This window comes from Cyclopterus lumpus, chromosome 13, assembly GCF_009769545.1.
Source record: "Cyclopterus lumpus isolate fCycLum1 chromosome 13, fCycLum1.pri, whole genome shotgun sequence".
Classification (NCBI taxonomy): domain Eukaryota; kingdom Metazoa; phylum Chordata; class Actinopteri; order Perciformes; family Cyclopteridae; genus Cyclopterus; species Cyclopterus lumpus.
Window position 1 is genome coordinate 21,505,289 of NC_046978.1, and position 12,872 is coordinate 21,518,160.

The 12,872-nt window shown below is 45.4% G+C and overlaps 1 protein-coding gene across 4 annotated transcripts in view; it reads left to right on the plus strand.

Moving 5' to 3' along the window:
* The window catches only part of LOC117741438 (segment polarity protein dishevelled homolog DVL-3), a 19,630-nt gene extending 6,758 nt beyond the window's left edge, over positions 1 to 12,872 (plus strand). Inside the window, exons 7-15 of one of the 4 annotated variants that reach the window (XM_034548485.1) lie at positions 2,460 to 2,529; positions 6,080 to 6,219; positions 7,358 to 7,434; positions 7,718 to 7,785; positions 7,902 to 7,979; positions 8,055 to 8,189; positions 8,631 to 8,798; positions 10,893 to 11,102; positions 11,989 to 12,872. In XM_034548485.1, the coding sequence (XP_034404376.1) occupies positions 2,460 to 2,529; positions 6,080 to 6,219; positions 7,358 to 7,434; positions 7,718 to 7,785; positions 7,902 to 7,979; positions 8,055 to 8,189; positions 8,631 to 8,798; positions 10,893 to 11,102; positions 11,989 to 12,269 (1,227 nt within the window). In that variant the 3' untranslated portion in view covers positions 12,270 to 12,872. Of the gene's footprint in view, positions 1 to 2,459; positions 2,530 to 6,079; positions 6,220 to 7,357; positions 7,435 to 7,717; positions 7,786 to 7,901; positions 8,190 to 8,630; positions 8,799 to 10,892; positions 11,103 to 11,988 lie in introns of those variants that run through there. The other 3 variants (XM_034548484.1, XM_034548486.1, XM_034548487.1) reach the window with 3 other exon arrangements.

A 12,872-nucleotide genomic window follows, 5' to 3' on the forward strand; every position in this document is an offset into this window, starting at 1 on the left:
ACACACACACACACACACACACACACAGACACAGACACAGACACACACACACACACACACACAGACACACACACACACACACAGACACACACACACACACACAGACACACACACACACACACACACACAGACACACACACACACACACACAGACACACACACACACACACACAGACACACACACAGACACACACACACACAGACACACACACACACACACACACAGACACACACATACAGACACACACACACACACACACACATGCACACACATACACACACACACACATACAGACACACACACACACACATGCACACACATACACACACACACATACAGACACACACACACACACACACATACAGACACACACACACACACACATGCACACACATACACACACACACACACACACAGACACACACACACAGACACACACACAGACACACACACACACACACACAGACACACACACACAGACACACACATACAGACACACACACACACACACACACATGCACACACATACACACACACACACATACAGACACACACACACACATGCACACACATACACACACACACATACAGACACACACACACACACACACATACAGACACACACACACACACACATGCACACACATACACACACACACACATACAGACACACACACACACACACACATGCACACACACACACACATCCACACACATACACACACACACACACACATACAGACACACACACACACACACATGCACACACACACACACACATCCACACACATACAGACACAAGGTTTTAAACTTTAATTTTAATATTTAAATAAATATAAATGTTGATCATGTGTTTATTTGTATATTTGTGTTTATTGACATGAAGATACGCAGCACAGTGTGCAGTAGACCTTAGGTAGTGCTCTTATTCACACACACACATACACACCTTAGGTAGTGCTCTTATTCTGACAGTCTCAGACAGGAAGCAGCTGACATGATGTCATGTGATCAGTTTCGTCTGTCGTTCTGTTTTGTCTCTCTTTTCTTATCTTTTAACTTTGTGTCTGTCCTCCTGTCTGTTCTCCTCCTGTCTGTCCTCCTGTGTGTCCTCATGTCTGTCCTACTGTCTCTCTCCTCCTGTGTGTCCTCCTGTCTGTTATCCTGTGTGTCCTTGTGTCTGTCCTACTGTCTGTTCTCCTGTGTTTCCTCCTGTCTGTCCTCCTGTCTGTTCTCCTGTGTGTCCTCCTGTGTGTCCTCCTGTCTGTCCTCCTGTCTGTTCTCCTGTGTGTCCTCCTGTGTTTCCTCCTGTCTGTCCTCCTGTCTGTTCTCCTGTGTGTCCTCCTGTGTGTCCTCCTGTGTGTCCTCCTGTCTGTTCTCCTGTGTGTCCTCCTGTGTGTCCTCCTGTCTGTTATCCTGTGTGTCCTTGTGTCTGTCCTACTGTCTGTTCTCCTGTGTTTCCTCCTGTCTGTCCTCCTGTCTGTTCTCCTGTGTGTCCTCCTGTGTGTCCTCCTGTGTGTCCTCCTGTCTGTCCTCCTGTCTGTTCTCCTGTGTGTCCTCCTGTGTGTCCTCCTGTGTGTCCTCCTGTCTGTTCTCCTGTGTGTCCTCCTGTGTGTCCTCCTGTCTGTCCTCCTGTCTGTTCTCCTGTGTGTCCTCCTGTGTGTCCTCCTGTCTGTCCTCCTGTCTGTTCTCCTGTGTGTCCTCCTGTGTGTCCTCCTGTCTGTCCTCCTGTGTGTCCTCGTGTCTGTCCTCCTGTCTCTCTCCTCCTGTCTGTCCTACTGTCTGTTCTCCTGTCTGTCATTGTGTCTGTCCTCCTGTATCTCTTATCCTGTCTGTCCTCCTGTCTGTTCTCCTGTCTGTCATTGTGTCTGTCCTCCTGTATCTCTTCTCCTGTCTGTCCTACTGTCTCTCTCCTCCTGTCTGTCTTACTTTCTGTTCTCCTGTGTGTCCTTGTGTCTGTCCTCCTGTATCTCTTCTTTCTGTCTGTTCTCCTGTCTGTCCTACTGTCTCTCTCCTCCTGTCTGTCCTGTCTGTTCTCATGTGTGTCCTTGTGTCTGTCCACTGTCTCCCTTCTCCTGTCTGTCCTACTGTCTCTCTCCTCCTGTCTGTCTTACTGTCTGTTCTCCTGTGTGTCCTTGTGTCTGTCCTCCTGTGTGTCCTTGTGTCTGTCCTACTGTCTCTCTCCTCCTGTCTGTTCTCATGTGTGTCCTCCTGTCTGTTATCCTGTGTGTCCTTGTGTCTGTCCTCCTGTCTGTTCTCCTGTGTGTCCTCCTGTATCTCTTCTCCTGTCTGTCCTACTGTCTGTCCTACTGTCTCTCTCCTCCTGTCTGTCCTCCTGTCTGTTCTCATGTGTGTCCTCCTGTCTGGTATCCTGTGTGTCCTTGTGTCTGTCCTCCTGTCTGTCCTCCTGTATCTCTTCTCCTGTCTGTCCTCCTGTCTGTCCTACTGTCTGTCTCAGTCTGTGTCTTTCAGCAGTGTCACTGACTCCACCATGTCGCTCAACGTCATCACTGTAACCCTGAACATGGGTGAGTACCAGAAGAAGTACAACACTAACATCTTTGTGCTAAGCTAAAGCTAAGGCTAAGCTACCCCCCCTACCAGAAGTAGTACCAGAAGTATTACCAAAAGAAGTACCAGAATAAGTACCAGAAATATGTACCAGAAGTAGTACCAGAAGTAGTACCAGAAGAAGTACCATAAATATGTACCAGAAGTAGTACTGGAAGAAATACCAGAAGAAGTAGGACTAGAAGAAGTAGTACCAGAAGAAGTAGTACCAGAAGAAGTAGAACTAGAAGAAGTAGTACCAGAAGAAGTAGAACTAGAAGGAGTAGTACCAGAAGAAGTAGTACCAGAAGAAGTAGAACTAGAAGGAGTAGTACCAGAAGAAGTAGGACTAGAAGAAGTAGTACTAGAAGAAGTAGTACCAGAAGAAGTAGTACCAGAAGAAGTAGAACTAGAAGGAGTAGTACCAGAAGAAGTAGGACTAGAATAAGTAGTACCAGAAGAAGTAGAACTAGAAGAAGTAGCACCAGAAGAAGTAGTACCAGAAGAAGTAGTACCAGAAGAAGTAGAACTAGAAGGAGTAGTACCAGAAGAAGTAGTACCAGAAGAAGTAGAACTAGAAGGAGTAGTACCAGAAGAAGTAGGACTAGAAGAAGTAGTACTAGAAGAAGTAGTACCAGAAGAAGTAGTACCAGAAGAAGTAGAACTAGAAGGAGTAGTACCAGAAGAAGTAGGACTAGAATAAGTAGTACCAGAAGAAGTAGTACCAGAAGAATTATAACTAGAAGGAGTAGTACCAGAAGAAGTAGGACTAGAATAAATAGTACCAGAAGAAGTAGTACCAGAAGAAGTATAACTAGAAGGAGTAGTACCAGAAGAAGTAGGACTAGAAGAAGTAGTACTAGAAGAAGTAGTACCAGAAGAAGTAGTACCAGAAGAAGTATAACTAGAAGGAGTAGTACCAGAAGAAGTAGAACTAGAAGGAGTAGTACCAGAAGAAGTAGTACCAGAAGAAGTAGAACTAGAAGGAGTAGTACCAGAAGAAGTAGGACTAGAAGAAGTAGTACTAGAAGAAGTAGTACCAGAAGAAGTAGTACCAGAAGAAGTAGAACTAGAAGGAGTAGTACCAGAAGAAGTAGGACTAGAATAAGTAGTACCAGAAGAAGTAGAACTAGAAGAAGTAGCACCAGAAGAAGTAGTACCAGAAGAAGTAGTACCAGAAGAAGTAGAACTAGAAGGAGTAGTACCAGAAGAAGTAGTACCAGAAGAAGTAGAACTAGAAGGAGTAGTACCAGAAGAAGTAGGACTAGAAGAAGTAGTACTAGAAGAAGTAGTACCAGAAGAAGTAGTACCAGAAGAAGTAGAACTAGAAGGAGTAGTACCAGAAGAAGTAGGACTAGAATAAGTAGTACCAGAAGAAGTAGTACCAGAAGAATTATAACTAGAAGGAGTAGTACCAGAAGAAGTAGTACTAGAAGAAGTAGTACCAGAAGAAGTAGTACCAGAAGAAGTAGAACTAGAAGGAGTAGTACCAGAAGAAGTAGGACTAGAAGAAGTAGTACTAGAAGAAGTAGTACCAGAAGAAGTAGTACCAGAAGAAGTAGAACTAGAAGGAGTAGTACCAGAAGAAGTAGTACCAGAAGAAGTAGAGCTAGAAGAAGTAGTACCAGATAAAGTAGTACTAGAAGAAGTAGTACCAGAAGAAGTAGTACCAGAAGAAGTAGTACCAGAAGAAGTAGTACTAGAAGAAGTAGTACCAGAAGAAGTAGTACCAGAAGAAGTAAAACTAGAAGGAGTAGTACCAGAAGAAGTAGGACTAGAATAAGTAGTACCAGAAGAAGTAGAACTAGAAGAAGTAGCACCAGAAGAAGTAGTACCAGAAGAAGTAGAACTAGAAGGAGTAGTACCAGAAGAAGTAGTACCAGAAGAAGTAGAACTAGAAGGAGTAGTACCAGAAGAAGTAGGACTAGAAGAAGTAGTACCAGAAGAAGTAGTACCAGAAGAAGTAGAACTAGAAGGAGTAGTACCAGGAGAAGTAGGACTATAATAAGTAGTACCAGAAGAAGTAGTACTAGAAGAAGTAGTACCAGAAGAAGTAGTACCAGAAGAAGTAGAACTAGAAGGAGTAGTACCAGAAGAAGTAGGACTAGAAGAAGTAGTACTAGAAGAAGTAGTACCAGAAGAAGTAGTACCAGAAGAAGTAGAACTAGAAGGAGTAGTACCAGACGAAGTAGTACCAGAAGAAGTAGAGCTAGAAGAAGTAGTACCAGATAAAGTAGTACTAGAAGAAGTAGTACCAGAAGAAGTAGTACCAGAAGAAGTAGTACTAGAAGAAGTAGTACCAGAAGAAGTAGAGCTAGAAGAAGTAGTACCAGAAGAAGTAGTACCAGAAGAAGTAGTACTAGAAGAATACTCCCATCATTTACCTCAGTAATGCTGGACGTATTTGTACATGGAGTGCAGTAAAAGTTGTAGATGGAGATACTCAACTAACTACTAATCATCATCACTGTAGTAATAAATACTATGATGTAACACCACTAAGCAGTATTTTGGTTAGTAGTAATAAATACTCTTGTCTACCTGTCTCCCTGCCTACCTGTCTTTCTGCTCCTGTCTTCCTGTCCCCTGCCTACCTGTCTCTCTGTCTCCCTGCCTACCTGTCTTCCTGTCCCCTGCCTACCTGTCTCTCTGTCTCCCTGCCTACCTGTCTCTCTGTCTCCCTGCCTACCTGTCTTCCTGTCCCCTGCCTACCTGTCTTTCTGTTCCCGTCTGCCTGTCCCCTGTCTTCCTGTCCCCTGCCTACCTGTCTCTCTGTTTCCCTGCCTACCTGTCTTTCTGTTCCCGTCTGCCTGTCCCCTGTCTTCCTGTCCCCTGCCTACCTGTCTTTCTGCTCCTGTCTGCCTGTCCCCTGCCTACCTGTCTCTCTGTCTCCCTGCCTACCTGTCTTTCTATTCCTGTCTGCCTGTCCCCTGTCTTCCTGTCCCCTGCCTACCTGTCTTTCTGCTCCTGTCTGCCTGTCCCCTGCCTACCTGTCTCTCTGTCTCCCTGCCTACCTGTCTTTCTATTCCTGTCTGCCTGTCCCCTGTCTACCTGTCTTTCTGCTCCTGTCTGCCTGTCCCCTGCCTACCTGTCTCTCTGTCTCCCTGCCTACCTGTCTTTCTATTCCTGTCTGCCTGTCCCCTGTCTTCCTGTCCCCTGCCTACCTGTCTTTCTGCTCCTGTCTGCCTGTCCCCTGCCTACCTGTCTCTTTGTCTCCCTGCCTACCTGTCTTTCTATTCCTGTCTGCCTGTCCCCTGTCTACCTGTCTTTCTGCTCCTGTCTGCCTGTCCCCTGCCTACCTGTCTCTCTGTCTCCCTGCCTACCTGTCTTTCTATTCCTGTCTGCCTGTCCCCTGTCTTCCTGTCCCCTGCCTACCTGTCTTTCTGCTCCTGTCTGCCTGTCCCCTGCCTACCTGTCTTTCTGTCTCCCTGCCTACCTGTCTTTCTGCTCCTGTCTGCCTGTCCCCTGCCTACCTGTCTCTCTGTCTCCCTGCCTACCTGTCTCCCTGTCCCCCTGTCTGTCTCTCAGAGAGGTATAACTTCCTGGGTATCAGCATCGTGGGTCAGAGTAACGAGCGAGGAGACGGAGGTATTTATATCGGCTCCATCATGAAGGGGGGAGCTGTGGCAGCAGACGGCCGCATCGAGCCTGGAGACATGTTGTTGCAGGTACTACTACTAGTAGTATTACTAGTACTACTGTTAGAGGTACTAGTGCTACTGTTAGAGGTACTAGTACTACTATTAGAGGTACTATTCTACCGTTAGAGGTACTAGTACTACTGTTAAAGGTACTATTACTACTGTTAGAGGTACTAGTACTACTGTTAGAGGTACTAGTGCTACTGTTCGAGGTACTAGTACTACTGTTAGAGGTACTAATACTACCGTTAGAGGTACTAGTACTACTGTTAGAGGTACTATTCTACCGTTAGAGGTACTAGTACTACTGTTAAAGGTACTATTACTACTGTTAGAGGTACTAGTGATACTGTTAGAGGTACAAGTACTACTGTTAGAGGTACTAGTATTATTGTTAGAGGTACTAATACTACCGTTAGAGGTATTAGTACTACTGTTAGAGGTACTAGTGCTACTGTTAGAGGTACTAATACTATACTTAGAGGTATTAGTACTACTGTTATAGGTACTATTCTACCTCTAGAGGTACTAGTACTACTGCTTTTACTCCCTGCTTTCTTACAGTGCAGACGCTTTACATGTTTCTGCTCATACCTTCTGGTGTTCTTGTTTTTCTTCGGGGAGGATCTTTGAGCAGCATCTCCTGGACACGTGAACCTCACTGGGACTCTGAGATTTAAAGATACATTGCCAGTCCCAGACCCCTCAGGTGGTCTGGGACTGGTCTATTTCCTGGTCCAAGAGTCAGAACTAAACATGGAGAAGCAGCGTTCAGGTCTTCTGCTCCACATATCTGGAACAAGGTCCCTGAAAGCTGCAGGTCTGCTGAGACCCTCAGAGACCCTGAGAGACCCTTAGGAACCCCCGGAGACCCTCATAGTGCCCCAGAAACCCTCAGCTCTTTAAATCCAGATTGAAGACTTTTCTGTCTTTAATTGAACAGATTCAAGGATATCAACCAATGTCTGCATCTCACTACTGCATTTTAATTCTTTAACTGCAAATTTTAATTTTAAATTCTAAAATTTTAGCTTTTTGACTGTTTTTAATTGTTTTTAAATCTTGTTTTCTTTTGCATTATGTTTTGATGCTTTTATGGTTTAATGTGAAGCACTTTTAAGCCTTGTTGTTGAAATGTGCGTTATGAATAAACTAATTGTTTCAGGTAAACAACATCAACTTTGAGAACATGAGTAACGACGACGCTGTCCGAGTCCTGAGAGACATCGTCCACAAGCCAGGGTGAGACTAGTACTACTGCTAGTACTGCTAGTACTACTGCTGGGACTACTGCTAGTTCTGCTAGTACTACTGCTGGGACTACTACTAGTACTACTGCTAGTACTACTGCTACTACTGCTACTACTACTGGTACTTCTACTAGTACTACTGCTAGTACTACTACTACTACTGCTGGTACTACTGCTAGTACTTCTGCTAGTACTACTACTAGTACTACTACTAGTACTACTTATACTGCTAGTACTACTACTGGATCATCTAACCTACCTGTCTCCCCCTCTAGTCCGGTGACGTTAACGGTGGCTAAGTGTTGGGATCCGAGTCCTCGCGGCTGCTTCAGTCTCCCGAGGAGTGAGTCGTTCTCAAATTGACAGAATTTATATGATTTATTAATATATAGCGTTAAAGCTCAGACTGACCTTGTTGTCCTCCCTCTCTCCTCTCTCCTCTCTCCTCTCTCCTTGTAGGTGAGCCGGTCCGTCCAATCGACCCGGCTGCCTGGGTGTCGCACACGGCCGCCATGACAGGGCTCCCCCCCCACTACGGTGAGACTCCCATCAGCCACTGCAGCGTCCATTCGTCACCACCTGCACTCCCAATAACCTGCCAGTGTTTTTCAGGCGTGCACGAAGAAAACCATCTGACCATCCACAGCGACATGACAGCGGTGGTCAAGGCAATGGCCAATCCTGAGTCGGGTCTGGAGGTTCGGGACCGGATGTGGCTGAAGATCACAATCCCCAATGCCTTCATTGGTAAGAAAACCCTCACCGCTCCAGTCTGGATCCTCCAGGATACAGACTGGATACAGGCAGAACCAGAACAACCATTATGGATCATCACGGGTCAGGTGGTCAGGAGGTTCAGACAGAAGAAGGGGTCCAGGACCTGGTGGTCAGGAGGTTCAGACAGAAGGAGGGATCCAGGACCTGGTGGTCAGGAGGTTCAGACAGAAGGAGGGGTCGAGGACCTGGTGGTCAGGAGGTTCAGACAGAAGGAGGGGTCCAGGACCTGGTGGTCAGGAGGTTCAGACAGAAGGAGGGATCCAGGACCTGGTGGTCAGGAAGTTCAGACAGAAGGAGGGGTCCAGGATCTGGTGGTACAGAGGTTCAGATTGAAGGAGGGGTCCAGGACCTGATAATCAGGAGGTTCAGAAATTCCAGAGTATGTCTCACATCAGTTTGTCCTCCATCCAGGTTCAGATGTGGTGGACTGGCTCCACCGGAGCGTGGAGGGGTTCACCGACCGCCGCGAAGCTCGCAAGTATGCAGGAAACCTGCTGAAGGCCGGATTCATCCGGCACACCGTGAACAAGGTGACATTCTCTGAACAGTGCTACTATGTGTTTGGAGACCTCTGTGTAGGTGAGGACCTTCTCTGGTGATGAGACTATCATCCATCATTGTGATTATACTGATTATTACATCACGTCATTTAGCTGACGCTTTTATCCAAAGTGACTTACAATAAGTGCATTAAACCATGAGTCCAAACTCAGAACAACAAGAATCAAGAAAGTATAATTTCTTTAATAAAGTTAAACTACAAAGTTCTATCAGTAAGAGACATTTAAGTGCTACTAAAGTGCTACTACGGCTCTACCTTCCCTATTCAAGGTGTAGTCACTAAGATGTGTTTTTAGTCTGTAGAGACTTCCTGTCCTGATGTCAATGGGGAGCTCGTTCCACCAATGAGGAGCCAGCACAGCAAACAGATTGGGTCCAGTCTACATCCAGGACATGGTCTAACCTCACACCCAGGACATGGTCTAACCTCACACCCAGGACATGGTCTAACCTTACACCCAGGACATGGTCTAACCTTACACCCAGGACATGGTCTAACCTCACACCCAGGACATGGTCTAACCTCACACCCAGGACATGGTCTAACCTCACACCCAGGACATGGTCTAACCTTACACCCAGGACATGGTCTAACCTTACACCCAGGACATGGTCTAACCTCACACCCAGGACATGGTCTAACCTCACATCCAGGACATGGTCTAACCTCACACCCAGGACATGGTCTAACCTTACACCCAGGACATGGTCAAACCTCACACCCAGGACATGGTCTAACCTCACACCCAGGACATGGTCTAACCTTACATCCAGGACATGGTCTAACCTCACATCCAGGACATGGTCTAACCTCACATCCAGGACATGGTCTAACCTCACACCCAGGACATGGTCTAACCTCACACCCAGGACATGGTCTAACCTCACACCAGGACATGGTCTAACCTCACACCCAGGACATGGTCTAACCTCACATCCAGGACATGGTCTAACCTCACACCCAGGACATGGTCTAACCTCACACCAGGACATGGTCTAACCTCACACCCAGGACATGGTCTAACCTCACACCCAGGACATGGTCTAACCTCACACCAGGACATGGTCTAATCTCACACCCAGGACATGGTCTAACCTCACACCCAGGACATGGTCTAACTTCACATCCAGGACATGGTCTAACCTCACACCAGGACATGGTCTAACCTCCACCAATCAGCTTGTAGCTCCGTCACTTCGAGCTAAACACTCAAAGTCACGACTGTTTGCTGTGCTGGCTCCTCATTGGTGGAACGAGCTCCCCATTGACATCAGGACAGGAAGTCTCTACAGACTAAAAACACATCTTAGTGACTACACCTTGAATAGGGAAGGTAGAGCCGTAGTAGCACTTTAGTGGCACTTAAATGTCTCTTACTGATAGCACTTTGTAGTTTAACACTTTAGCAGCACTTAAATGTCTCTTACTGATAGCACTTTGTAGTTTAACACTTTAGTAGCACTTAAATGTCTCTTACCGATAGCACTTTGTAGTTTAACACTTTAGTAGCACTTAAATGTCTCTTACTGATAGCACTTAGTAGTTTAACACTTTAGTAGCACTTAAATGTCTCTTACCGATAGCACTTTGTAGTTTAACACTTTAGTAGCACTTAAATGTATCTTACTGATAGAACTTTGTAGTTTAACACTTTAGTAGCACTTAAATGTCCCTTACTGATAGCACTTTGTAGTTTAACACTTTAGTAGGACTTAAATGTCTCTTACTGATAGCATTTTGTAGTTTAACACTTTAGTAGCACTTAAATGTCTCTTACTGATAGAACTTTGTAGTTTAACACTTTAGTAGCACTTAAATGTCCCTTACTGATAGCACTCTGTAGTTTAACGTTATTGAAGAAATTGTACTTGCTTGATTCTTGTTGTTCTGAGTTTGGACTCATGGTTTAATGCACTTATTGTAAGTCACTTTGGATGAAAGCGTCAGCTAAATGATATGTGATGTAATGTAATGTAATGTTTGTGATTATTGGTGATTATTAGTGATTACTTGTAATTATTGGATCGTAAAAGTTGTTCACTAGAACTAGTACGAGTTTTAGGTCTAGTACCTCATACTGATCAAGACTACTGATTCCTCCTGTCCCTCAGATCTGGGTGTGATGACTCTGCTGGATCACAAAGAAGACTCCAGTGGAGGAGGAGGATCAGATTGTGATTCTCTGGGCCCAGCATTGTGCCCCCAGAGGCCCCTGACCTTCCCCTACCAGTACCCCGTCCCTCACCCCTACAGCTCGCCGCCCCCCCTCCACCAGCTGCCGGCCTTGGGAGGAAGAGAAGGGGGAAGTCAGCACAGTGAAGGTGATATCCTGATGATAATCACTAACTGTTGCTATACTGCACGATTCATACTTACTATTCAAAACAAACATAGTTTCCTTTCAAAAAGATTCCCCATAGTGCCACCGCGTGGCTGTTTGTAACCCAGCAGCTTATTTTACATTTTACATCTTCATCAGATGTGCCACCTGATACAGATATATTTGTTTTACAATGTGCTGTGTTTCTGGTTGGTTAACTCCTTCTTGTCCATAGGGGGCGCAACAGGAAATAGGAATTCATTTTTGTATCATACATTTGTCTTTAAAGACTAACTAACATTTATACTCAAAAGCTGCTTCATGGTTGGTTTTTATACACAAAAGCTGCTTTATGGTTAGTTTTTATACACAAAAGCTGCTTTATGGTTGGTTTTTATACACAAAAGCTGCTTCATGGTTGGTTTTTATACACAAAAGCTGCTTTATGGTTAGTTTTTATACACAAAATCTGCTTTATGGTTGGTTTTCTGAGTAGAATCAATGGATCTATACAAACCATCAGACCTGATGGCTGAAAACTAACTTCTCTCCCACTGTTGGCGTTCATGTCCATCTGTAAAGAGTTGAATGGAACTCTAGTGGGCATGCTCTGTATAATCCATAGAATCAATGTCACAAAAGAAAAACCAGGCGTAACATTTTGTAGTGAAATATTACTTTCTTTTTTAGAGTGAAGTACATTTCCTTTATTAAACCTAAATTCTCAAATAGAGCTGTTCTGCAGGCCACACCCCGTCATCACAAGGAAGCCTTTAAATGTAAATGAGCTCAGGAGGGATCCCTCGTTAGGAGAGACAGGAAGTCGGTGTGACATAACAACTGACTGACATAACAACAGTAACAACATCATGTTTTGATGTGTACAGGAAGTCACAGCAGCGGATCAAACTGTAGCGACGCTCAGAAGGAGGGAGAACGAAGCAGCGAATCTGAGACGACCAAACAGGAAGTGAGTGCTCCGCCTAACAAACAGGTGGCGGCAGAGGCCCCTGGTGACGACAGCACCCAACAGCCCCCGACCTCCTGCTCTGGTCTTCAAGGTCACGATGACTCTGAGGACCTCCCACCGCCTCCTTTGCATCGAGGTCGGCAGTCCTTCTGCCTGGCCGTGGGAAACCCCAGTGATTTCTTTGTGGATGTCATGTGATCCTGTGATGATGATGTCACGTCCTGTCAGGAAACACCTTTTAAAAAATGTCACGTTTGTACTTTTGAAGAAATATGTGCGCAAGCTGCGTACTTAAGCAACAAACAATGAGTTTTTAACCAACAAACAATGAGATGAACTTACGTTTGGTTTGACTTTCAATCTCATCGCAGTCCAACAGAACACCACATCGGAGGTCTGGGTACCTCCACTGTGGTCTCTCACTTGATGCTGGATCATGATGGTTGTTATGGGTCACACATAACTGGTTCAGACGTCCAGTAAAAAAGCACCACTACCACTGTTGCCCACATGACTTGACATTCACAAGCAGGAACTATAGAGTCCCGACAGTCTTCCCACCAGGACCACCCAGAGACTCCAGGACCAGATACTCAGAGAGCCTTGATGTGGTTGTATATAGTTGATCTTACACCTAAAAGAGACAGGTAGAAAACTCAGAAAAAAGTCCTAAATAACTCTGAAACAACTCCTAAATAACTTGTGTGCACATCTCATGTGCATGTCTCATGTGTACGTCTCGTGTGTACATCTCATGTGTCTCATGTGGACATCTCATGTGTCATGTGTACGTCTCGTGTG